At 41.8% G+C, this 26864-nt stretch overlaps 3 protein-coding genes across 3 annotated transcripts; 2 read left to right on the top strand and 1 right to left on the bottom strand.

Annotated features, from left to right (window-relative positions):
* Positions 1-504: 504 nt before the first annotated feature.
* Positions 505-7570, top strand: mlf1 (myeloid leukemia factor 1). Its single transcript, XM_061072479.1, has 8 exons — positions 505-551; positions 1353-1515; positions 4514-4558; positions 6171-6254; positions 6404-6532; positions 6771-6930; positions 7179-7317; positions 7504-7570. The coding sequence occupies exons 1-8, from the start codon at positions 505-507 to the stop codon at positions 7568-7570; spliced, it is 834 nt and encodes a 277-aa protein (XP_060928462.1).
* Positions 7571-9676: 2106 nt separating this feature from the next.
* med29 (mediator complex subunit 29) lies at positions 9677-12879 on the bottom strand. Its single transcript, XM_061073373.1, has 4 exons — positions 12712-12879; positions 12493-12551; positions 10953-11037; positions 9677-10201 (listed from the first exon to the last, which is right to left on the bottom strand). The coding sequence occupies exons 1-4, from the start codon at positions 12877-12879 to the stop codon at positions 9974-9976; spliced, it is 540 nt and encodes a 179-aa protein (XP_060929356.1). The 3' UTR covers positions 9677-9973.
* Positions 12880-14032: 1153 nt separating this feature from the next.
* On the top strand, positions 14033-25385 carry ppp2r1bb (protein phosphatase 2, regulatory subunit A, beta b). The gene is made up of 15 exons (XM_061072846.1): positions 14033-14153; positions 14798-14888; positions 15067-15167; positions 15638-15870; positions 16040-16187; positions 16302-16457; positions 17710-17824; positions 17967-18037; positions 19416-19550; positions 20917-21090; positions 21270-21330; positions 22706-22860; positions 23038-23180; positions 23656-23747; positions 23835-25385. Exons 1-15 carry the CDS (start codon positions 14076-14078, stop codon positions 23849-23851), a joined length of 1770 nt encoding a protein of 589 aa, XP_060928829.1. The 5' UTR covers positions 14033-14075; the 3' UTR covers positions 23852-25385.
* The last annotated feature ends 1479 nt before the right edge of the window (positions 25386-26864 follow it).

Here is a 26864-nt window from a genome sequence, read left to right as displayed (position 1 = left end):
CCAGTGGCAGTTCAACATGAGTTTGACCCTAATGAGTCCGACTGGGCTCTTGTTCTCTCATTACCTCTGTGAGCTCATCTTTTAAAAGATGTTTCTTCAGTCTGGTCTGGACACTTCTACACTGTCGTTGCCATGGCAGCCACCCACAACATACAGCGCGCGGACAGATCCTGTTCGAAGCTGCGAATAACCAGCCAATCGGAGGGCCGCACTCTTACCACGTGGTGTCTGTCGGAGCGGCTGTAGACGAGCTCTTCCTCCTCCTCCTCCTCCTCCTCCTCCTCCTCCTCCTCCTCCTCCTCCTCCTCCTCCTCCTCCTCCTCCTCCTCCTCCTCCTCCTCCTCCTCCTCCTCCTCCTCCTCCTCCATAGTAACGGCACCGAGCAGCGGAGCAGCGGAGCCGCAGCACCTGTGGCGCTCACGGACTATTTCTTTTAAAACCTTTTAAAACCTTTAAAAACCTTTGAAACCCGTCTCTTAGTTTCCAGCTGCAGATCAGGTGGAGATGTTCAACAGTAACTTCCGGGACTTCGATGATGACCCGTTCTTCTCGTGAGTGTCTGAACTGATTTATCAACGTCTGGTTTCCACAGAGCGTCAGTTTGGCTCAGTGCGGATCCACAGAGCCATAATTAGCCAAAGAGTCCAAAGAAAAGTTATAATAATGTTGAAGCTGGAAAACTCAATTTATTCATTTTAGTTTTAGGATAAACCAGAAAGTTTCGTGTAAATCCCAGTTTGTTATGTTTTCTTTAGCACTAACTGCTGTAACTTTTGAAATAATGAAAACATACACTCCCACCTACATTGAAGTAAAGATCACATCACATTGATCATCTGTTTCCACCACATTGAATTAGCTTTAGCGGTTATATTAACATTAACACACTGGTTTTTTTTTTATATTTTCAAAACTAAGCTTAAAATCTGAATTAAAGTGTGAAACTTCATGTTCATGCATGTGCTTGTACTAAAAGTTTGATTCATGTTTTTGTTTTTGCATTTTAGAATATAAATTTAAAAAATTTATAAAAATAGAGAGTAATTTGTAATTGATCTTTCTGAATAACTGTACTGACTCTGACTGTGCTGCACTTGCTGCATGATCCTGCTGAGGGGCCACCCGACCCCAGCTGGTGTGAGGCTGGCTGATATTATTTTGGGCTTGCTTCTTATTTCAGTGTGTTGTTCTCAATGAAGAGCTGCTGTAGAAGTCAGGAGCTTGTCTCAAATACAGCAACTAAGGGCTCAGTGTTCAGACATTTTCATGATTAACATCTCGCAGCATTTTCTTCATGAGTAAAAACTGGTGGTCCCCTAATAAAGTCTGTACTTCCTCCTCCTCTCTGACAGGGATCCGTTCCGGGCTCACAGGGAACACATGAGGCAGATGATGCGAAGCTTCTCTGAGCCGTTCGGCGGGCCCTTAATGCCCAGCATCACTGATGGGAGGAGTCGGGGTCACGACATGGCCGAGCATCCTGGCTCTACCCTGGCACTGAGGGATGAACACAGGGTGAGAAGCACTCATTTGACTTGTTTGTGTACTTGTGGACTCAAGTGATGGGCATTAAAGCTCTACACGGAAGTGTGTGAGACAGGATACATGTGTGTATATCCACGACTGCCAATTCGAAATGCTTATCATTGGGGTCTATCTGGGATAAAGGATGAAGCCCACGCGTCAACAGCTCACTTCTACATCTTAGGTCCCTCTCTGTCCTCTGCTCGTGGGCTTTTAACCAGCGATGATTAGTGTTTAGAGGAAGCGCTAAGTTTACTGAGGTTATAGTGGATTCTGGCCACTGGCCGCGTAACTGGAGCACCACTCACTGAGGTATGGGGATCATGTGATTTTCTAGTTTAGCAGAAGGGCAACCCCCTTGGCCTCTCTGTACAGTTATATCTGGCCCAGAGGAGCCCTATTTATAGGGCATTGTTCCACTGACACACTGCTTTTCTTGCGCGTACACATGCAGACTTCTTCAACACTCACACCAATAGGACCGCGGAGAATTGTGCTCTGCTCTGCTGAGAGGAGCTGCTGCCGAAAATAACTGTTTACTTTAATATTATTCTTGCTGGCCCAGGTCATTTAAAAAGATAGTTTAAATATAACTGCTCCCCCCTGAGTCTTTGAATGATGTTAAACGGTATAAGAATACGACTCTAAAGGCTGTCGACTTGCGATATTGGATATAGATCCCATGGTTAGAAAGTTCCTCTGGAGCAGTTGTTTACCGATGTGAGTTGGAAGGCTGGTGAGGTAAAGTCAGTAGTTCTTTTCTCCCAGTGCACCCGTTAACCTTTCGCAGATCCCCTCCGCCACTTCTTATTTATCCCTGCAAAGTCAAACTCTGTCCCTGTCACCTGCTGTGATCCCTCCACCTCATGGGAGCCTGTATATTTATCCTTAATTATGACTTACATCAGAAGCCTGCCCTTGACAGCCAACAGCCCGCTTTCTCTTTATTAGCATCATGCCGCTATCCTGCTAATACCGGCTGAGGAGGGGCTCCGGGTATTTGACTAATGACCTCATTGACAGTGGGTGAAATGGAGCGACTCTGTAAAACTTCCATCCAAACAAGTTGTTTCGTCTAATATCAGGAGACATTTTAGTTATATGTTTAAAGTTTGTATCACAGAAATCAGGCACATTTACCAGGATCAGTCTTGTGGTGCCCAGCAGTGCTCAGGGGGGGGGCTGAGGCTCTGGAGCTGTGTTTGCGTTGTGAAGACGTGTGTGCGGATGTCATGGACACTCTTGTTTTCTCATTGTTGCTCTCTCGGTCCATCTGTCTGGCAGAATGTGCCTTGGCAGTGCCGGTGCATTAGCAGCTACATGACAGACAGCCCGGGCTCATCATGCTGCTCTCCTATATCACAGGCACAGATGTTACACACAAATAAAAAACCACGTACACACACATTCAGTATTAAAACATACTTGCAAGAACAATTACACACACGCCGGCATGCGGGTACATGCACTCCAATGCACACACACACACTGACACAAACACATTGGCCATATAATGCTGGCAGCTATTAGCATTCAGTTCCCAGTGGAAAATAAGCCCCTTCTTACATCCCAGGCCTGTTGTGAGTGCTCACATTTCCCAGTCTCTTGCCAATACCCACTATCGGGTTCATATCACCTTCCAGTGCACTCATTCATCTGGGCCCTTGTTTATTTAAGAGCTGTCAAATGCCAATCATTATGAGTTACATATATTTTTCGTTGATTCTGTTCAATTGAGCAAGACTGGTGGCTCTAGGTGGAGGTGCTACAGATTTTGTTGTATATTTATGTCAGCGTTTCCTACTGCTCTGGATGCAGTTTGAAATCCTAAAACCTAAGTTCACCTTAAAAAACATTAAGCAGCTTTAGTCTTTCCTCCTATCTTGTATTGTCTCTTGGTTCTGAGATCACTTTTCATAATGTCGCTAACTCCTTGTTGCTGCATCACTTTCCAGGATCTATGCATTTGAAGCATGACCTCACTTTTCCTTTTCAAGGATGAATCATGTCTAAAGTACATGTGCCCTAACCCTCCAGCTCCCTAAGGAGCAGGAGCAGCCTGCCTCAGACGGTGGCAGGGTCAGTATCAGACTGAGAGACTAAAATAATGTGTTACACACTATCAGATCTATGTTTCTTGTTTTGCAGCCTCAAATGCTCCTCTGCACAGACCCGGTCTAAATATATGCCAGCAGATATGTAACTGACATTTATTAGTTCATAGATGCCTCTCTGAGATAAAATAGGCTGCACGGCTTCATCCATGCTGGTCAGGAGCGTTTTGCATCAGTTTGACCTTTGAAAGGAGCTGAGAGAGCAGCCTTGGACTCCTCGACCCCCTGTCCGGTCCGCCCAGCCCACCGCAGCCTTCCTAGAATGAAGCTCGGTTTCAGTGTTAAACCCGCGCTAATCTCTGGCAATGCGACCCAATTACGCATGGAACACAAGTCATTCAACACCCCACTGATTATGCACAATACCCCTCACGAATCACACCCCCACAAAACACACACGGCGTCGGCTGCTGGGATGCTTATCCAGGGCCGCAGGGTCATAAACACCTGCAGTTTTTGGCTCAGAGAATACGGAGTGTGACTAAAGGCTGCAGGCTGCTCCCCCCCCCTCACCGGCCTGTCACTCCTCGGTGGCCACACTCTGAGAGGGTTCATGGCCTTGAAGGGTTGCGCTTAAGGTCATGTGGAGAGCTCGTTGTAGCTGTGTCAAGGGCTTAGTGACCGATGTAAGACAACCTAACAACTTATTGGCAACAACCCCAACAAACGTATGGTTGAGAGAGAGAGAGAGAGAGAGAGAGAGAGAGAGAGAGAGAGAGAGAGATAGAGAGATAGAGATAGAGAGAGAGAGAGAGAGAGAGCGAGAGAGAGAGAGAGAGAGAGAGAGAGAGAGAGAGAGAGAGAGAGAGAGAGAGAGATATGTACAAAAACAATACTGTGTCTTGTTGCTAAAATGATATTGTTTGATTCCTCAGGATATGAGCCGGTCATTGATGCCCTTTGGCTGTACTGACAGCACGGTCAGTAGAGTCGTCGTGACCATGTCCATGCTCTAATTCAATTACTATAATAATGACTCACAATATGCACACAATATATTTTGTTATTTCTCATTTTATCTCTGGTGATTTCACTGGAAACAAGTCAGTATGAGGTCAGACAAGTTAATATGTCTGACCTCAAGGCAGGATAAGATTTATTTGTGGTTCAATGTTAGTGTTGTCCAGGGTCCAGAACATCTGATCCACATAGATGCATCACATTTAAATATAAAACTTGCTATGAGAGTGACAAGTAGTTTGCTTATAACCTGTCAGTACACCCTGAACAAGCTACTCACACGGCTACCACACGTGTGGAAACACTGTGACCAGAGTGTGGAATAACCAGTCGCTTGTTTTCTGAGATTTGCACAATCTAATAAGCATCGATGTCAAATTGATGCACATAACACAATAACTTTAAAACCAGGTTTATCATTGACAACATGGTCATTTTTCTAAAGAATAATACAGCCATCTTTAAATGCTCTATGGAGGATTTGCTGAAGCTCCATTAACACTGTGTGTATTTGTGTGCCACGCTTGGGCTCTACTTTGCGGGTCCTTTGTCATACACGTCACTGGGTCACATATGTATGAAGTGATAAAATGTGAATGTCGTTACAATGTCCCAGACAGCGCACATGTAAGACACATTTAGCACGCTGCCCTCTGCATGCACCGTATGTTTATATACATCAGAGAGTTGTTCACGAGCTGGTAATGCCCGATGGCCCAGGGCCTGCGTCAAACACGGGTTTAACAAACTCCGAGTCTAAACCGCAGATGGTAAACCAGAACAGCTGATCACAGTCACTTCAGTCACCTCTGAGCATGTAAATGTTGAACGGAAAAAAAGGCCTCATCAATGGAGCTCTGAAATGGTGATTCACCGTGGCAGCCCGTAAAGAGCAGAGCTTTTAACCCAGTGGAGCTACAGAGATGAATGTGTCGCATTTGTGTTTTAAAAATTGGAACAGCTGCAGCAGGAAAAAGGTCAATACGTTATTAACATGATTACGTTTTATTGCTGCTCTGATGTCGACATTTTGGGACAGATTCTGTGCGGTTTAGGGGATCAGGGGGTGGAGCCGTGGTATCGAGGTCCCGCTGATACATCAGTTTGGCCAATCGCCAGTCAGTCTAAGCTTTCAATCACAATGATTTTCCCTGATTTTATAACATTAAAAACAAATTTACTAGAATTATTAGTGTCAGTTTAATAAAATCTACAAAAATAATGACTTTTGACCTTTTAGCTTGACCCATATCCTGTCCGCTTACATGGAGGAGGAGGGTTTAATCACCTAGTAATGCAGACACTACTCGTTTTGTGAGCAGTCATGTCGTCCAGCTTTATGTACAATCCATGGTTAAAACTGAGTGTAAATTTCACTTATAAAATCTTTCTTCACAAAATGTTAAGAGTATATTTCAAAATGTACAACGTTTTAATATAGCTGACATACTGTCAAAACACGTTCAGGCTATATGTTAACTCACTAAATCCTCTTCTGGAACAGGTCCCCGGTGACACAGGCATTAAATTCTACTGACATTTGACCAACCTTCTCCTTTTTTATTGGTGCAGGACATGATGAGGAACCCTTTCAGCATGTTCGACAACGTGAGGACCAACATGAGGAACAGGATGCAAGACACGCAGCGAAACTCTGTCAGTTAATTCTTAGGATTTTTTTCTACTCTCGTTTTTGTTGCTATCCAAGCCTGTTGTGAGACATGAACTGTAGTTTCTTAGCAATGTGTTTGTGTGTGTGTGTGTGTGTGTGTGTGTGTGTGTGTGTGTGTGTGTGCGTGTTTCAGGAGAACATGTCCAACGGTTCAAACACTCACTCATTCAGCTCCTCGTCAGTCATGACATACTCCAAGGTTGGAAATGAGCCGCCCAAAGTCTTTCAGGCATCCTCGTCGACACGGCGTGCCCCTGGAGGGGTGAGTCCTCCATCAGATATGTTACAGTATTACTCCAGTATCACTGTCCATTAGAGCACAGGTCAATACACTGAGCTTGGAGAAGTAAATATGTTGAAGACTCACTTTCTGTATCCCTCTTGAGTGCTCGTGGTGCTCAGTTCCCCCTGTTCCTTCAAAGTGTACCATGAATCATTTTGGAGATTCTTCGTAGATCCACTGATGTATCTGATTGGTTTGTTAATGTTTCAATCACCAGATCAAGGAGACCCGGCAAGCGGTTAAAGACTCTGAGAGCGGTCTGGAGAAGATGGCCATCGGCCACCACATCCAAGACAGGGGACATGTTGTTGAAAAGAAATACAACAAGAAAACAGGAGAGAAGGAGCTCAACCAGGACTTTCAGAACTTGGATGAATGTACGTTGAAGTGGTAGAGTTGTTACAGTTGTAGGCAAGGTTGCTTTATAATTGTATAGGGTCCAGCACATACATCTATACATAGAAAAATAGATGAAAGATGCTTCTACACTTCCTGCCTTTGTACATAAATGAAGCAAAAGTATCCCGGACACGGGTGCAGCCACCGTCCATGATTATCAAACCAGCGCTGTCCCACTATAAAAAAAAAGATACTGTCTCATTTGATCCCGTTTCTCCACCCGCAGCTGAAGCACAGTCTTTTGACGATGAGTGGCAGGAGGAGTTGACCAAGTTCAAGCCGGCTGACCCTGTGTTAAGTCTGGAAGAAGCTCGGCCCCGTGCCGTTCACCCGGCGGCCCTCACAGGTCCTGAGGAGGCCCACAGGTCAGTGAGCAACACCCAGGCCACATGCCGTACTGACGACAGGTCAGGAATCTGCAGATCAGGATCAAATGACAAACAATTGGCAGGCAGCTAATAGCAAACATATGCAGTACATTTTGCTGAGTATAGTGTTCTTGTGTTATGATACTGCTGTTAATGAACTGCGATTGTTTTTATCTTCCTCAGAGACCAGTCAAAGGGCAAAGCTGAAGGTAGAAGCAACATGAAAGGCTTGGGCTCGACAAAGCAGTGAAACCATCTGTTTCTGTGCTCATTAAAGTCTTTCAGGCATCATGCAGTACACACTGGTGCTCTGTGTACACACACACACACACACACACACACACACACACACACACACACACACACACACACAGGTTCATCAACAAGGTAAACAGGATCAGAAGGCACTGACCTAAAATTTGAAATATTTAAATTGTACATGTACTGTACATTGTGTATTGCTGCTGCTCATTTTCCCGAATCCTACTCTGCACAATATGAAAATCCTGCTGCTGCTGATTAAGACCTGCTGTAGATGGCTGCCCCCTTACACTGGACATTTATTCAGATCTTTCAGGGATCCCATTTCTCCTCTCTCGCTGTTAAAGGAGACATATGATGCTTTATCCGTTTGACATAATGCATGCACAATAGAGTGACCGAGCTGGCCAACAGAGCGGACTGGGCTTTACCAGAGAAGCTGCAGCAATGGAAAGTACGAGGAAAGTGATTTGGTTTCTGAAAACTCTAAACAGCGTGTAAACCTTCTATAAGTAATAACCCAGAGAAAAAAGATGAACCTGAATATGTCTCCTTTAATATTTCGAGCCTTAGCACCCTTCACACTTAAAATCCCTTTAAATTCCTAGAAATAGCTAAAGGAGTTTGGTGAGGTACTAAAAATGATCTAAAGTCCTACGATAGGCTTTGGAGAATAGTTGATAATAACGGGAAATACATGTGACATAGTGTGTTGCCAACAAGTTAAATGCTCATTAGTATTTCTGTGGTTCTAATGATGTTGAAACACATTTTAATAGACTCATAAGATCATAAATGTGAGGCCATGGGCACCTTTTATACCATTAGACATAAACAGTCAAACAGCAATGTATAATTATCATTGTGGATCAGATGAATATAACTTGCTGTAGGTGAGATAATCTGTTTCTCACATTCTGTCATTTTCATACTGAAATAAGACACAAATTAAGTAATATCAAGTTTTTGAAATCCACTAATGCACTTAGACAATGTCTCAATTGTCTTTTTGTAGTTATATTGTCTAGTACCTGATGTTCTCGATAGATGTATTTTATCTGCTGTAATCTTTGTAAAAAGAAAAATAATAATCGTCCCTTTTTATATATTGTTACTTTGGTTTCTCGACTTTTTCATCTGATGAACTGTGCAGCGTAGCAACATCTGGATTATTTTCAATAATTCAAGCTTTGTTCTTGTATATTTGTTTTCAAGGTTTTCAAACCAAAGTCCTGTGTCAACACAGACTATCGTCTGATATTAAAAAATGTGAAAACACTAAGATTAATCTGGTGTTTTGTTTTTAATCTGCACCAAACCTGGTTCTTGGTTCAGGTTGAGATTCACTGAAAAGGAAGAACTGGAGAGAAAAAAACTGAATAGCTGCTCCTCAACAACTCTGTATGTTACTGTTGGTCTCGAGGTTCATGAGAGTGTTAGCCTGCGTTGTGGTGCCTGTCAGTAACCCAGGGAAGTATTTTTGGCTCTAAGCACTTGTCAGTAGCTCAGATTGGTCTGAGATGTTACACAGCTGCGAGCCCAACATGTTCCCCTCTCACGTGCTCCTGTATCAAACTTCATTAATCCCTCGGCTTCAACATATGATCGGAGGGAATCGAGGAGCCTCTGACAAATATATGGCTGAACATGGCATCGGGTTTGAGCTGCGTCTTAATTCAGTCCAGGAACACAAAGCACAAGGGACCAGGGGTGATTAGTGTTGTGTTTCCTGCCTGTTTGGAACGCTTATGTAACATGGAAGATAAGATTAGAATAAACGTCTCAGGCTGGTAAACTGTGGTCCAACTACTCAGCTGTGATGATGTAGTATAATGTTGCATTAGGGGATAGGCTGCACTCTGCAAGTACTTTTACTTTTAATTATCCAAGTACATCAAAGTAGAGACATATATTATTTTGTGAAAAATTTGATTTGTTTTTTTATTAGAGTAAAAGTAATAACTTGATTTTCAATTTACTTTAATTAACTTACACTATACTTGCTCTTTTGGATATTTAACATAACGCCTTCTTCATGGGTTTAATGTTTCATTTATAGACAATTCTCCTTTGTAGATAGTGAGAAAAAATAATCAGCATTTCTAGAAAGTTTTAATGTTCAGTACAAATAATCTACAAAAGTCCATAAAGGTACACCTCTGCCACCACCTGCTGGTCATCTCAGGACATGACTTCATCAGGAATATTTACACAGAGTTGACAAAAAAACATAAATTATTTTTAGACAGAAGAAATTGGGGGGAAATTAAACAGCGTCTTCAAAGATGAGATGTGTGTATGAAACAGCCCAGAATACGAAATCCATTGTCTTTCTCAAAAACAAAAACAAAAGTCAGCAGCTGCAGAACGAGTGTGAATTGTCAGTCCGAGGTCACATGATTCCCTGAGCAGGTCCCTTCCCTGCGATCTTCTTGGAGCACTCCAGCAGAGCGTTGTGGATATCTTTGGCGCAGGAGATCTGAGACTTGATCATGCCGAGGTACTGGGCGTAGGACATGGACTCCGTCTGCACCGTGTCCGGCTTGGTGGCTGTTGGGACCAGGTTGGGGGAATGTTTGGCGCTGTCGATGCTCTGGGAAAGGCACTCGTAAGCCAGCCGCTGCACAGAGGAGAGAAGATCGGAGTTTTATTGGAGCTGTAGGAGCAGTGGGTGGTAGGTGTGCTGCACAGATCTGAGCAACATGTGTCTGATTTTGTTTGTTTGTGAATGTGGGAATGTTGTATTCTGTAAAATGACTGTTTCCCTCTTTCTAAGCCTCGTCTTGATCTTTTTGACAATGTTATATGTTCATCTACTTCTCTGCATTCATTAACACTCATCAACTTGTAGAAAGTCTTGATTCATTCGGTGTTCATTTAAAAGTGTTAGACTTTGTAAAAGGAATGAACACATAAGGTAAAACATGCAGCAAGCTAAATATTTCTTAAAAGTAAGGTTTGGCACAAAAGAAACGTTTTAATTGTGTACAGAAATAAAATATATAGCTGAATGAATCGGAATTCAATAAGAAAATTAATTAGGAAAAGTGTTTTTATCAGCTTTATGTAAACTTTATATCCTACTTCCACAACAAGTGTTTCAACTTACACTAATGTATTAAAGTGTAATACAGTCTGTTACTATCATTGTATAGTGTGTGTGTATGTAGCACATATTGCACACTAGTTATGTTTGGTATTTATTTTTTAAACATTATTATTAGTATTATGTTATTGTACATAATTCAGTCTCAGATTGTGTTTGTGTTTTTTACCCTTTCTGCTGTTTTTGTGATTAATGTGAAGTGGCTGCTGTAACATTGTAATTTTCAACTGGGATCATTAAGTCCTCTGTCTGTCTAACGTCTCACCAAACACAGCTCCAGTTGATCGCAGAGGGCGTAAAACTCCTCGAGGCTTTTGTCAAAGCGCTGAACCGAGGTGTCGCTGCTTTTACTGAAACATAAAGAAACAACAGACGTGTTAAAAAATCTGAAACATCTTTTCTTCAGAGATCTGTTTCAGGAAGCAGGTTTAGGAAACTCAAAGTCTAACACTGAATTCTGAGTAGATGAAACCTAAAGTGGTCAAACTAGAACAGCTGATCAGAGTCAGTTCCATCGTTAAGCACATGTGTGGTGAAAGGGGAAAAAGCCATAGTTAAAGATCTGTGGTACTACGATTTACCATGGCAACCAGTAAATAAAGAGCAGAGCTTCCATTATAACCCAGAGGAGTAAGAAACATGAGAAAGCCTACAGTAAGTCTCTTGATCTCCACCTGGTGGCCGTCTGTAGTATAGGTGATAAATCCCACCTTCTCTGTTAAAGGATGGGACATGGACCAAATACACCGAGTACACGCTAGACACATTTTTCTCAAAGATGGTTTCTGTCCTTTCAGGTAGTTCTTATCACAACCAGGTTTGTAAATACTGGTCATTTTTCCGGTAAGAATGATCTTAATTTGTTGGTTGATGCTGTAGAAACAGGGTGAAACATCATGATTGACGGCCTGAGACTGACTCGTGAGAATGATGCATCCTATTCACAGTGTAGTCACAAACTCAATACTGTGGATCCTCACCACGATTCAAACAATACAGACTCTGGTTCCTAAAGATTCAAAAGCACAAGATGGCAACATCTGTATCCCGGATATTTTGGCTTCATTTTTGTATTACGGGAGAAAGTGAAGACAAGTCGTTCATCATAAAAAATCTATGGTCAATGCACATTAAGCTCCGTCTCACTGAGCTACTAACACCATGACGTTTTACCCAGTGTCGTCCACATTATTAAACAGACTTTTCTTCATGGAGGATAAATAGATGTGTATAGAAGTTGGAATCAGATGTGACCTGGTGGGGAGTGAGTGATGCTAGCATTGGCAGATAATGATCACAGCATCAAAAGGATAATAGCCTAGATACGTTTATAGATCTGATTGTAACTTTGAAGTCTGAACCTGAGACAGACTCACGATTAAGGGGATTTACAGCTGATCTGCGTTTAGTTTAAAATAATGTGCAGAGATTTTACGTATTTTAAACATTTTATATTTCAAAATTTAGCTGAAACAACAATCACACCAGTAGAAGTGATTATCTGTAGATCAGTGATATGTGGCGAAAGTGTTGCATAGATTGTGTTTTCTTTTATTGTTGTGAATGTAGAGTAGATGTTTCAGAGCAGGGGGACTTGTCCTGTCAGCTGTTTCCATGCTCACAAAGTCCCAGTGTTCTACAGAGTATAGATCTGAATCGGAGCTGAGGATGAAGATGTCTCCGTCCTGACATTCATCACTGATCGATCATGAAATCCACAGCTTCCCTTATCTCAGGATTAACTCACTCCACTTCTCAGTGAACCCTGAAGCAGGACACTGTGTAAACTGTGTAAAGTTACTCACATGCCGTTGTCTATCGATGTGTTATGAGCCAGATTCAGGGACGCGATCTTCATCAAATTCTGGAAATGAAAGCAACGTGTTAATATGTTGAAAATGCAGATTTTCTTTTATGTATTTGTGAAACTCCAGTGATGTAGTTGACAGATCGACTGGAACTACAGTGTCCACACCTCTCATTGTGAGTGTGTGTGTGTGTGTGTGTGTGTGTAGCTCAGTTACCTGCAGACTCTCCTTCAGCTGTGGGATGAGCATCTTGAACCTGTGGACCGGGTCGAAGTCCTGCTGCTGACTCAGTTGTTGCTGCTGCTGTTGTTGCAGAGCAGCTTGTTGCTGGAGCCCGGGCTGAGACATCGGTCCTCCGGGCTGCTGCTGCTGCTGGGACGCCATCTTGACTGAGAGCCAGTCAAGCGCCGGAAGAAGAAGAAGAAAACACTCGGTGTGTCGTTTTTCAAAATAAAAATATTCCTTGAACGACATGGCGTTTATTATTATTATGACTATAATTTTTTTTAAATCATTTTTACCATTGTTGTTTTTATAAATATTAATACAATATGTGATTTTACTTTTGTGTTAATTTCCTTTGTGGGTACAATGCAGCTTTTTTCTTCATCCCAATTCTACCTTGTTTTACTTTTATTTTTTATTATACCTCAAGCTATAATTAATATTTTTACTCTATTACATTTTTCCATATTTTGTAAAATAACAATAACACTGAGTCACCGATGCCCCATAAAGATCAATGTCCTTAGCAAGTCAATAAGTGCTGGCTCCACTGTCTGGAGAAAACGTGTTGCTGTTACTGTTCCAAACCACAGCTTGATCATAAATTTAAATCCTTAAAATAGCATCTGAGGGTTTTGTCCACAAGTAGAACAGAAATTCAGTTATATAAGTCAGAGCTTGTGACTCAGCGCATGGCCACCTGAGGGCCACTCTTATGCAAGTACAGTATATATACACAAAAAAAAGAATCACTGAATAAAGAAAAAATGCAAAGAAGAAAAAGTAAAAATATTTGATACACAATATATATAAGTAAAACACAGAAATAATTGTAAGATCCTTTTGTTGTTATATAAATGAAGTTCTTGAAATTCAAAATTGGTTTCCGCACACTACTCTCAAAGCGTAGACAACTTTATCCTGAAGGTGAATTGTTGTCAAATACAAATAATTATATGATAAGTTACTCATTATCTATGAAAATATTCCAGTTTATAAATATTTAAATGGTGATAAAATAAAAGCCATATTGGTCCCATCAACTACATTAAAGGTATAATACAAATAAAAACAACAATAATTAAAATGATTATAATTTTAAAAAAAATTCACAGATTAATTTACACCTTTCAGACGTTCTTATATCACCGAACTGTCTGAGTAAGTTTGTTCTCCGTCAGTATTTATTTGTTTAGTTTCATGTCTAAATGTGTCGCGGTCTGTTGAGTGTTCGGATGTCGGAGGGTCCGTGAAGGCAGCAGCGGAAGAGGGAGGGCCCTGCAGCCGCGGCTCTCTGGCAGAAACCCCGTAGCCCAGCACAGCAGCGCCATTCTGAAACTGCAGCAGAATCCAAAATGGCAGGAGCTGATGGAGACGACTCCCTGTACCCCATCGCCGTTCTCATCGATGAACTGCGGAACGAGGATGTTCAGGTAGGAACACCGGTTACTGCTGAAGTCACTATTAATGTTTGACGGCGAAATGAAGCCATTTTGACGTATTTCCAGAGTCTGGCTGCTTGCTAATGCTAGCAAACAAGCTAGCTACCCTGATCCGCCCAGGCCTTGCAGATAGGTTCTACCGGGGCGCACCCTGGTTCACTAGTGTAGCTGATTCACGGTTTGTGTCGTTAGTCCATAGTATTTTTTATCTTGTGTTTTATTGAAGTGGAATCTAATGAATTGAGTTAGCTAAGACAACCGTGTCACTGGTTTAGCCGCTAGCCTTTACGCACTGCCTGTAGCCAGCTGAGCGCTAAAGTTAGCGATCACAATAACAATACGTTCAAGGCCGCAGCGGGTCGATCTATCTGTTCTAATCCTGTTCGATCACTGTCACCTGATTTAAAGCTTTTATTCTGCATAAACTCTAACAATGAATCTCCATTTGAAGCGCCGTTTGATGTTAGCTAGCTAGCTTTGGCGTATATGTGGATCGCAGCCAAGATGGCAACAGAAGTGCCTTCCAGTCATTTCTACCCGGGTCGGCAGAATGCGATGAGCCGCATTGATTCTCTCACTCCTGATGATCCAAATGTGCTAAACCGTAGTTAACGTAATTCATGCTTTGTTTACAGCTACGACTGAACAGCATCAAGAAGCTGAGCACCATTGCTCTGGCGCTTGGAGTCGAGAGGACTCGCACCGAACTCCTTCCCTTCCTCACAGGTAATAAAGTCAATCATCCTGCCAATAAAAACTGATGAGTGTCACATGCAACTGGGACCTGAGTGTAATTGTCATAAAGAGAGGGGGGGGGGGGGGTGTATGTTTTAAAACAATATATTTTAAAGCAGTCCAAGGTGTTGCATTTTCCTAATTGAATCTACATTCTGTCATCCCTTAGACACCATCTATGATGAAGATGAAGTTCTGCTGGCCTTGGCTGAGCAGCTTGGCAATTTCACTATGTTGGTGGGAGGGCCAGAGTATGTCCACTGTCTCCTGGTAAGTTACGTGACATCTACCTCACTGGAGAGTTTGTCAATAAATGCTTATGGGCAACATATTTCCACCTGCTTTTAGGCAGAAACAGCACATTTTTCTAGTCCTTTGAGAAGTTCATGTTGCCAACGCAGCACAGTGCCAAGTTTATTCCATTGATTTAATTTATTTATGGCAAGGACACAGCTTTTTGAAAACGTTTTTAGCTGATTGTTTCGTTTGATAGCCTGTGAGGTCCACAGTGACACACATTTTTTGATTTGGGTTTTAATTAATCATCATATTTTGTTCCTATAAACTGATAATTATGCTAACCTCAATTATACAAACAAAAAGAACTGTAACTCAACCAACTCAAGATTAATATTTAGGTGTTTAAAGCTATATAGACATGGCCATATTGTCATGTATGTGTAAATATTTAAAGAATTGTGTCCCTTTGTAATCTAATACAACCGTTCATTCTCTTTCAGCCTCCTCTGGAGAGTCTAGCTACAGTGGAAGAAACAGTAGTAAGGGACAAAGCTGTGGAGTCACTGAGGAAGATCTCTCAGGAGCACTCTCCAGTTGACCTGGAGGTCCACTTTGAGCCTTTGGTGAAGCGGCTGGCCAGTGGTGACTGGTTCACCTCTCGTACATCTGCGTGTGGCCTCTTTAGTGTGTGTTATCCTCGTGTCTCCAGCACTGTCAAGGCTGAGATTCGTCAGTAAGTGGCTTCCCAACAAAATAACACATTTTAAGATATATTTTATATACTGTATACTTCATATTTGCCTAAACAAATTATTGCATATTATATTTATCTCTAACCTGGTTCTGCAGTAATTTGTTTCCTCCAAACAATTTCTCTGATAAAATGTCTGGTTTTTCTCTAGGCATTTCCGCACCTTGTGTTCAGATGACACTCCGATGGTGCGTCGTGCTGCAGCATCTAAACTGGGGGAGTTTGCCAAAGTCCTTGAGCTTGATTATGTAAAAAGCGACATTATTTCCCTCTTCACTGCTCTGGCATCTGACGAGCAGGTACGAACACTTTATTTCCACCATAGATTATTTTCTGTTGTTTCACTATGGGCTTTCTGTTCCCCTTTTTAAACCAGATGTGACCAAACTGATCCCATTTCTTTTTCCCATTAGGACTCAGTGCGCCTGCTGGCAGTGGAAGCATGTGTGAGCATCGCCACTCTGCTGCCCCAGGAGGACCTGGAGACGTTGGTGATGCCAACGCTGCGCCAGGCTGCGGAGGATAAGTCCTGGAGGGTTCGCTACATGGTGGCTGACAAGTTCTCTGAAGTAAGTAGATGACTTATTTCCTTCTTGCTGTTAGAGTGGAGCAGCAAGTTTTCAATATAACTGTCCCTCCCAGTTTTTCTATTTCATTTAGCTACTAATTTTTTCCCTAGCAAATTGAAAGCAAAGTTTGATGCCAAGATTCAGGGGTCATTATGTTTTAATGTGTGGGCATATACTGCTAACCAGGACGATGAGGGCAAAGTACAATAAAATGCTGGTTCATAAACGGTAGCTTCAATAAGATTTGTGAATGAGGTGTGTGTCCTGAGATCAAAAATAATCATAATGTATATTTTTATCTATTAAGACTTATTTTGAATGTATGCTTTTTAGCAATTAGGTATACATTTGGATATTGACGACGTCAGTGTCAAGCTGCAGCATCTACCTGCAGTGGTTTTAACATTCAATAGTTAAGTTTACTGATTTCACTCCTTAACTCTAAGGAGGATGACTCAGTTAAATTAAGCTGTGCTCAGCATAGTGTTACATGGTAAACTGTTACTAAAGGGACCACAATATCACATTTGATTAGTTTGACAAGATGTATTCTCTGAGTTTCATCGACTTGCAGCAGTGTGTGATGAGCTGCCCTGTTTACAGTCCCTGCTGGGGTAGTGAGCGTGTCATCTGTGTTTAGCTTTCATGATGACAAAACAAGCTCTTGTCGACTATGCACTGCATGACAACAGGTCAAACCTAGCAAAGTATCTCTCTGACACAAATACTGACTGGGTTATGGTATTTCAATAGGGTTAGTGAATGTGACCCCTCCTATAAGTGAGTTCATCTCTTTAGCTTATAGGAGGGGAAAAGGAACACAGTCTCCATGGAGAATAAACATGGGAACCAGACTTAAGTTTTGCTGCTGTAAAATGGCATACAGAAAACAACTCTGCATTGTCTTAATGACACAGTTGTCCAACTAATCTTGGAGTTGTGCATCTTTAACTGGGTTATCCTACCAAGTTTGTTAATCAGGCTGTTGCAGTGCATTCATGACTCGCATTGGAAGTTGTAAGTGGGATAATTGCAAGTTGTCCGGTATCGAAGCATTACAATTTGTATCGATGACCAGCCCCCCATTAAGAACCTTGAGTACTTCAATTAATTCAGATGTTGTTTCAGTCCTCATAGTTATGTCTCCGATTTGGTCTTTTATTGTCAATTCAGAGCTATAACTCCCAAAATGTCTTCTACTGTTGATATTTTCCACACATTATTAATTTGATATTTTGATTTCTGAACTTAGCTCCAGAAAGCAGTGGGACCGGAGATCACCAAGAACGATCTGGTCCCGGCCTTCCAGAATCTCCTGAAGGACTGTGAAGCTGAGGTTCGCGCTGCTGCAGCCAACAAAGTCAAAGGTCAGTACACTCAAATTAACAAGAGCTCTAATGTCTGAAGGAGATGAATATTCATTTGTGACATTGAATGAGCTGTTTCAGCTTCTTGTCCAGTGTGTTTTGTGTTTTTTATTGACTGTGTCCTCTTTTTACTTTGGGTTAGAATTCTGCGAAAATCTCCCAGAGGACAGCCGTGAGCAAATCATCATGACTCACATTCTGCCCTGCGTCAAGGTAAAAACTTCTAACAGCCAAAGTTCTCTCTGGTGTTTCTCTTAGTGTAACAATTGGATTTTTGTTAGAGTTACTGAACATGGAAAACAACCAGAGGCTTATCTTTTTATATTCTACCCCAAAGCATTGACGTAGACATGTGACGTTGTGACATCCACTTAAATGAAAGCAGTTTCTTTTTCTTGTAACAACCGTGTGTGTGTGTGTTTTATATCACTGGGCATTAAAACAAAAAATACATATATCTAAATTATGGTCGGACAATAGGTCAAATTTTTTACTTTGTTTAACAACATTAATGTGTACATTGACTTTAGTTATGAACAAGGGTTATACTCATTAACCAAGAGGTAACATGGATTGGCGATTAATCAAAGAGTTCAGGAAAAGATAGATGACAGTTAGAGGAAAGAACACAATGAAAACATACAGACTATGTTAGGTTATATTTTTCCTGAATCATTTAGCATTCATCTCAACGTCCTTAGTCTCTTGTTCTACAGGAACACAGACTTATAAAGTTTAATGGCTCGTTGAAAAATAGTTTAGTTTATCATTTTCTCTTTCAACTTCATAAAAGTTATATAGATACACACAGTATACTGTAAGACAACGAAATACCCACTATTGTAACCTTAAACATAAATTGCTATTCAGGGGGCATGATTTGTGGGATGTGTGCAAAAGACCCTGGTTAAGAGTCTGTGACCATGTTGTTCAGATGCTGAACAGCAGGTGGCACTGCTGTATTTTGTTTAACAAAAAGTTTATTTGAGGAGCTTCTGATTTTAAAATTCTTACATCATTGCCAGTAAGAAAAAATCATGATAGTGGCAGAACACATTTCCGGATCTAGGGAATCTTTTATGTTAAAACGTTCAGATCAATGTCACAATGTCGTTTTGCTTATAATGTCCACACTGTACAAGCAGAAACACAACCGTCACACAACCATAGCAAGCAATAAAAAGATCACTAGAAACATGTAAGAATATACATGACTCATGATAACAACTTCAACATTGCTACTTTCAGTTAATATTTGCCAAGTTTCTACGAAAAGCCTCTGTGTGATATTGTTGTGTAGTATTGAGTATTGAAATGTCTGTCCTTTATTTACCTGATGCTATATCTCTGTTTCTGTCTACATCATATCTGAAATGATTCCACATACAGTAGTTAACTGCAATGACTTTGTCTGCACTAGTATTAAATCCACTTGGCTGTGTATTTAAACACTAGTCAATTATAGCCTCTCTCTCTGTACTGTGTTGTGAATAGGAGGTAAAGCAGTGTTCCTCATGTTTGTTTACGTACCTTCAGTCTTAACTTTTGTTTTTGCTGATCTCTGTCTCCTGTGTGTCCCGTCTCTTACCAGGAGCTCGTTTCAGACACCAACCAGCATGTGAAGTCAGCCCTGGCCTCAGTCATTATGGGCCTTTCAACCATCCTGGGCAAGGACAACACAATAGAGCACTTACTGCCTCTCTTCCTGGCTCAGCTCAAGGACGAGGTAAAGGAAATGCACACTTGACTTCATGGACCCTGTTTTCTCTTTTATATTTTACACATCTGGCTTTTAAAACTCTCTGGACACTATCTGGTTTGGTCACGTTCACAGAAAAAGCTTCCTCTGAAGCATCTGACTTTGAGCAACTTCTTTAGTGATCAGCATATCTTCCCCTCGGTAAAGCCCCTTTGCGTAGCAGTATGTTCCACACTGTTGGAAACCAGCTGGAGCCCATACAATTAGAAGTGAAAAGTTGAGTAGAGAGGGAATCATAGCTAACAGCTGGACGCTGCAAAACTATATAAGTGATTACTTGCCTCATTGATTTGTATGCTCAGAGGTAATTGAAGGTATTAACTGGTTATATTGGGTTTAGCAAGGCTGCATTTTCAGCTGGTCCTGTTGCACAAAGAATGGTCTCGTAATAAAATTAGATTCATTCTATCATCAGTCTATCTGCAATGCATTTCAGTAATTTCAGTGACTGTCGCTATTAGACATAATTTTGAAATTATTATTCCTGTTAACCAATGTGTTTTAATGACTTTTCACTGTTTCACAATGGGCTGAGCACTTTTTTTATCTAGTACAACAGTGGCTCTGTCCCTTCGTGTCCAATGACTACGTTTTCCATGAAATTGTTTCACCAGACATTAGATTGGCAGGTTAGACACGAAGGTATATCAATGTTTTTGAAGGCTTGAGGCTGTCATTTCTTCTGCTTCTTCGTCCTATTAAAAACTGACCCAGTTCCTCACTAAACAAATGCCAGACCAGAAGAGTCTAATGAGATTACAGTCCAAACTGACACTTCAGTTTTGACTTGCAAATATCAGTAATTCAAGGTTAATCTGTCAAGAGGACAGTGTTCTCTGAAGCTCGATAGAGAACATTCTGCAGGCGTGTCATTTATACGAGAGCCTAAAGATTTCACGTTGTCACAATGTTGGCTGCTGCTCTCCCCCCACATGGTTAATAAACCTGACTTATCAAATCATTTTGTAGTTTAGGGCTGCTTCCTAAAGTACTTCCTGTTTTTTTGGATTATGTGGATTAAAAGGCTTGTTTAGCTGTTCCAGTTAATATCCTGTTTTAATTAAAACTACAGCAGATCTCCATGTAAGGCATCTGGATACAAACCAAGGCTTTATTTTTCTAGACAAAACCGCTTAGAAGTTATGGTTGAGTGTCTGGAGCCAAGAAATTCCAATTTTGCACACAGTCGAAATCAATGCTGAAGTTATTTCATATAAAGCATGAAAAATTGTATTCATTTTAGATTAAAGTTTTCTGAGATAAATGTTTCTTAGTTTTGATTGAGTCGTGCTGCTGTAATCTGAACTTGTTCCTCTTCTTTTTTTTGTCGCAGTGCCCCGAGGTGCGTCTCAACATCATCTCTAATCTCGACTGTGTGAACGAAGTGATCGGCATCCGTCAGCTCTCCCAGTCACTGCTGCCGGCCATAGTGGAGCTGGCAGAGGATGCGAAGTGGAGGGTCCGCCTCGCCATCATCGAGTACATGCCCCTGTTGGCAGGACAACTGGTGAGTCATGGAGTACCGGAAGACAGCCGAAACTCATATAAAATGTGTTGTAAAGAGCCTTCGAATAAGGGCCACACAAACACCTTAGAATTATTTTCACAATGCAGACTAGCGTAGGTTTATCAGTTCTGTAGACGTCCAGGAAAATCGCTCCAATCACAGTGTGCTTGTTTCCTCAGGGAGTGGAGTTCTTTGATGAGAAGCTCAACACCCTTTGCATGGCCTGGCTCATTGATCATGGTAAGGAATTATTAATATTGTCAAGTTTCCCAAAGTGTTAGTTCCGACACTAACAAATTGACCAATTCTGTCACGTCAGAATTGTTTTGTTTTTTAAATTTAAACAAACACTTATGTTAGCAGCTATTTTGGGAATGTACCTGACTTCTAAACAGTTTAAAATATTATCCTTATTTTAGAGCTTCATTTATGCTCTTTTCATGCTCCACAAACCAATAAATGCCCAGAACAACTTCCTCAGCAACCATACTATTCCCTATGTCCCACTTGTCCTCTTTTTTTTTAATTCACTTTGGCTCTTGGTGCAGCAGCTTCTTACACCTTAATGATGCACAAGCCCTTTCTGGAAGGATCTCACATTCAACTCCTGTTACGTCTCCTCATTTTCCATTACACACTTAAGGGAGGTCGTATTAGAACATCGCAGCTCTTGCTCACACAAGAGCAGCCAGTTAACGGGGGGGGGGGGGGGTCGTCTATCACCACTCTGATACTGTGTTATTACCAGAACAAAGAGAAGCAGACGTAGAAGGGAAGAGATTGATCGGCAGAGGCGGTGGGAGTGAGAAAATAGGGGGCTGAGGCTGAGATGTGGCAATCTGCAGATCGCTGCCGTCCCATACATGCTAGAAGGACGTGAACAGGTCTCAGATCTGTGGGGCCAGATTCATGTGAAATACGACTATTCCTGTAGCACAATGATTTTGACAAGTTGTCGTCAGAATTTGTCACCACAGTCTGGATTAGTGTCACAGCGTGATGGTTTAACTGCCTTGTCATACGTCCTTCACATCATTACTTCACCAAGTTTAACCTGATTCTTGAAGGCAACACCCTGCAAGTTGTGTGCATTTATTCTTGATTTATGGTCTTCTGTCCACCCAGAACTGTTTCACCCAAATCCATTTCCAAATACTGGAAGAGCTGTCGAGCTGCAAAACACACCCTGCTCCGTTCTGTCATCTTCAACATTGTCTTTAACATCCAGTTTGCACCCATTGTGTGTAGTGTTCTCATCACAATGTTTTCCAATTAGAGAAATGCACTCGCTATTGAGGACAAAGGACCAGCTGGGTTACATCATTGGAATGCTGCTGGTGCGAGTTTCTGTCAGTGTGTGTGTTTCTGTGTGTGTTGCTGAGTGTGTTGTTGGGGTTAAGGCTGTGCCACCCTTACATAAGCAATTCAAAGAAAGACTAAACTAAAGAAATTAACCCGAAAACGTTCCTCCTCAGCCTCTTTGTCCACCATCGTAAATGTTGCACACCATAAGTTTAATAGATTTATTTGTATGGCTTAGATGTATTAATAAACAGCAGGTATCTCCCCGCTTTGCCAATTTTAGATGTTGAATGTTGTCACTGTGATTTTCCAGTGTATGCCATCCGTGAGGCGGCCACCTGTAATCTAATGAAGCTGGTGGAGAAGTTTGGAGCTGAATGGGCTCAGAACACCATCGTACCCAAAGTGCTGGGCATGGCCAACGACCCCAATTACCTCCACAGGATGACAACTCTGTTCTGCATCAACGTGAGTCAAACCGCGTCATCAGCTCGCTCTCACAGCTGGTTCCTTAAAGTTATTTTTAAGGGTTTAATGTTCCGATAGGATGAGACGTTTTCTAAATATACTTTGTCTGAAACTACATCAGTTCCCTTTTTGTAAAAGTTTACTGTCGTTCACTAACCTGCCTGTGTGGTGTTTCAGGCTCTGTCAGAGGCTTGTGGCCAGGACATCACCACTAAGCAGATGTTGCCAGTGGTGCTCAAGATGTCCAACGACCAGGTTGCCAACGTTCGCTTCAATGTGGCTAAGTCCCTTCAGAAGATCGGGCCAGTCCTTGACAGCAAGTACGTTGTTTTTGTAATATCAGTATCTCATGTTTTCTGACCTCACACAACGACTATAAAATGTATTGAATAATTATCTTGATCAAGACTTTGGCTTCCAACAGTAAAAGTAACATGATGGGCTGAGGCATTGACGATTAAAATGTACACTCATCAAAGGCAACACGGCAAATGACGTGAAGTGATTTAAACACTCGCAGCCAGCCAGCAGGGGGCGGTTGAGATGTTTTGGCTTCACTTTTGCAGAGCTGTCATGTTAGTTCAAGCAGACCTTTTCTTGTTTAGATTTGATGCCTAGATTTGATAGTGCCTGCTGCACTTCCTAGCTTTTGCATCATTACCATCTGTAAATTTAAATGCACAAATGTTTGCTCCCTAGACTGAATGAATAATTGATCTCAATATTGATCGTAGTTGTAGACAGTGAAGAGGACATTTTGTTCAATTTTTCTCTTCCTCCATCTTTGTCCCCAAGTGCCCTCCAGACGGAGGTGAAGCCAGTGCTGGAGAAGCTGGCCACAGACACAGACATGGATGTCAAGTACTTTGCCCAGGAGGCTATCAGTGGTAAGTATTCTTCGTCCATCATTGTTTACAAACTGTAAATACCATGAATCATATCTGACATGAAAACATATTCTTCTTTTTCCGCAGTTCTGGTCCTAGCATAACCAACCCAACGTGGCGACACAAGACAACCACCCGAAACAAACAACGCAAACACTTTTACAAGATATTTATTGATGTTCAGGAACAACTGATAAATGTATAGAAAAGCTGTTAACAATTATTACACCTTTCCTTTTTTTTTTAACTGTCAAATGGTCGTCCATGTCCAGGCGTAGCACAGTCTTCTTCGTTAACCTTCTTAGCTGTCAATGGGCTTTAACAAGGCAGCGTATGATGAAAATGAGTGGTGCATGCTGTCCAATGTGCTACTGTACTAGTGAGGCATCGCTAACCACAAACCCCTCTCACATTCCTACCCGTTCCATCTCCTGCCACTGTTGTCCTGAAGCCACAGTCACTGCAGCGCACCACATGTCCATGTTCGCCGGCCAGCACCCAGGGCTGCGCTTTCCTCCCAGTGCTACATGCTAACTAATACAACAAAAAAGAGTTTGAGAAACAAACTGCCTGTTTAGGAATCAGCTGTCAGATTCTCCCAGCGTCCTGACTGAACGCTCTCTGCAGGACTAGTGGGGTTTTCTACTGCCTGACTAAAAACCTAAAACCTAAATGCCACGCATGATTATTATGGACAAAGCTTTGGGAAAAAATAATGGGAGCATCCATTACTGCATGTAATCTGATGAACTCTCAATGATTACATGTACTAATCAATCTGAAATAGTGTCCTCGCCCAACTCTGCCTGCCCCTCTGCACTGTTTGTTCCCTACAGCAACACAGATTGAATCGGTCAGACACATGAATTACCTCGGCCCAGTGTAACAGGGACCAGCTCGGTCGGAAAGTGTTGTTTATAATTACCCCTCCGCTTCCTCCTCCTCAGTGATTTCGTTGATGTGCACGGGTGGAAAGTCGTAGTCAAGTCATGCTTTTTCTGCAATAGGTTCCGCCATCGCTCTTAAATCTATGTGTCAATTACTTTAAAAAGCAGTGGTGTCTTCTTTTAGTATGCGTGGGTAAACAGTTTTCACTTGTCATGTAAACAAAAAAAACAAGACCACAATATTGTCTGAGAGTTAATAGAATGGTAAAACGTCAATTGACTCCAGCTATCAATGGCCGGGGGATTAAAGAAGGGGAGGCATTGTCCTGGAGCCTCCCTGCAGTCCTGGCCAGGTCCTGTACATGAGATTTAAAAGCATCAGATCAGAGAACACCAAGGACGTAGCTTACAAATCTCTACACGGTGGAGAATGAGTTTATGCTTTCAAAGGGGGATCGGGGACATGGAGCATGTGTACGTGAGGCTGCGTTATGTTTTAATAGGGGATGGGTCCTGGGGATGTTATGGGTGGGTTGAATAAATCTATCCCCTGGGTTGACAAAATAAACTTTGTCTTTTCCCTGAACTCCTCCCGCTGCTCCCCTCTTCTTCTGCCCTCTACATTTTGTTATTGAATAAACTTTGATCGTTGATTGTCCTGTATAGCAAAGACTGCTTTTATTTTGAATTCTCTCCACAGTTGGGCTGCTGTACTACTGTATCTTGATCTGAATAAAGTAACTCAACCGAACGAGTTCTGCCTGCTTTTATAATTAGTTACTGCTTAAGCACATGAAGGCCTCTTGTTACTGTAATGGCCAATTTGCTGCTATGGGAAACAATCCCATTAAACAGCCACTTTATTAGAGTCCATAATGAATCAGTGAGTGTCATTGAAATACACAGTGAAACACTTCATACTAAATTGGATAAAATCACAGTTTTTAACACAGATTTGGAGATTTTTCAAAGTAAAGTCCAACATGTGTACAATCAAATCAGTTAATTTCTGGATATTTCAAAGTTCTATAACAATTCTTTGCTCAATAAGTTCAGAGAGAGTGACTGATATGCCTGTGTTCAGGAGCTCTCTGACTACCTACATACTGAATGTCAAACATTTTTACTGTATAGATTAAGAGATTTTTCAAAGTAAAGTCCAACATGTGTACAATCAAATCAGTTTATTTCTGGATATTTCAAAGTTCTATAAAATCACTTGGCTCAATAAGTTCAGAGAGAGATTGATATGCCTGTGTTCAGGAGCTCTCTCTGACTTCCTACATACTGAATATCAAACATTTGTACTGTATAGATTTGGAGATTTTTCAAAGTAAAGTTCAACATGTGTACAATCAAATCTGTTAATTTCTGGATATTTCAAAGTTCTATAAAAATACTTTGCTCAATAACGCTTTGGATGCGTTTACCATAAATGTCAGTATATGCGCGCAGTAGAATTTCTGTGTCGGCTGGCTTGACCGCAGTGACGTAGCCCTAGTTCTCTTTGTGTGCTTTGTAACAATACGCTCAAGTACACAAAGTAGGACTCGGATGAATCCCACATGTTCCCGGTGTCATGTTTGCTCAGCTCTGACCTGGTAGGAAGCGGCTGCCGAGATGAAAGTGCGGGTGCTGCGGGTTGTTCTGGCCGCGGGGGAAGCGTGCAGCGCGGGGGCAGGACCCGTAGCTGACACCTGCCCCCCCCCACCACCTGACTGCTGCTGCGGAGAACAGAGGAGCGCTGCAGGAGGAGGGCTGGGTCCGGGACGGATAATTGTGTTGGAATGCATGAGAAACATGTTTACAACTTTATCACCTTGACCCAAGTTCCCAAGGTCACAGTCTCAACTCAACACTGCTAGACTTATTTTATTTTTTTGGGGCAGCATGCAGCCGGTCTTTTAAGCACTCTAGGTTTTCTGTCAATTCCCAAATGAGCAATTTAGCAGCAAGGATTAGTGGCCGTAAATCACATGGCAGAGATCTTTATGAGAATCTCAACCTTCCTCTTTTTAATCTCCTCAAATCTCCCATCAGCCCTAGCTCCTCTGTGCCAATGCGCTCTCCCAGCCCTGTGGAAGTTCAGTAAAGTTACAAAATGTACAGTATTACAGTGCAGTTATTGAATAATATTCATAAAAAATGTTTCCCAAAATTAAACAAAACCACATTTTCCTAAACTTAGTGCTGTAGCATAGCCAGCAGGACTCCCCGGACATGTGATGTG

Source organism: Limanda limanda, chromosome 6 (genome assembly GCF_963576545.1).
Source record: "Limanda limanda chromosome 6, fLimLim1.1, whole genome shotgun sequence".
NCBI classification, from domain to species: domain Eukaryota; kingdom Metazoa; phylum Chordata; class Actinopteri; order Pleuronectiformes; family Pleuronectidae; genus Limanda; species Limanda limanda.
This window is presented reverse-complemented; position numbering and strand designations above follow the sequence as displayed.

Coding starts and splice junctions, on each gene's coding strand:
- med29 (XM_061073373.1), bottom strand. CDS start 12,879: ATGGCGTCCCAGCAGCAGCAGCAGCCCGGAGGACCGATGTCTCAGCCC. Junction 12,552..12,711: donor AGCTGAAGGAGAGTCTGCAG/GTAACTGAGCTA, acceptor TTTCATTTCCAG/AATTTGATGAAGATCGCGTC. Junction 11,038..12,492: donor ACATCGATAGACAACGGCAT/GTGAGTAACTTT, acceptor TTTATGTTTCAG/TAAAAGCAGCGACACCTCGG.
- mlf1 (XM_061072479.1), top strand. CDS start 505: ATGTTCAACAGTAACTTCCGGGACTTCGATGATGACCCGTTCTTCTC. Junction 6,255..6,403: donor AAGACACGCAGCGAAACTCT/GTCAGTTAATTC, acceptor TGCGTGTTTCAG/GAGAACATGTCCAACGGTTC. Junction 7,318..7,503: donor GGTCCTGAGGAGGCCCACAG/GTCAGTGAGCAA, acceptor TATCTTCCTCAG/AGACCAGTCAAAGGGCAAAG.
- ppp2r1bb (XM_061072846.1), top strand. CDS start 14,076: ATGGCAGGAGCTGATGGAGACGACTCCCTGTACCCCATCGCCGTTCTC. Junction 14,154..14,797: donor TGCGGAACGAGGATGTTCAG/GTAGGAACACCG, acceptor CTTTGTTTACAG/CTACGACTGAACAGCATCAA. Junction 18,038..19,415: donor ACATTCTGCCCTGCGTCAAG/GTAAAAACTTCT, acceptor GTCTCTTACCAG/GAGCTCGTTTCAGACACCAA.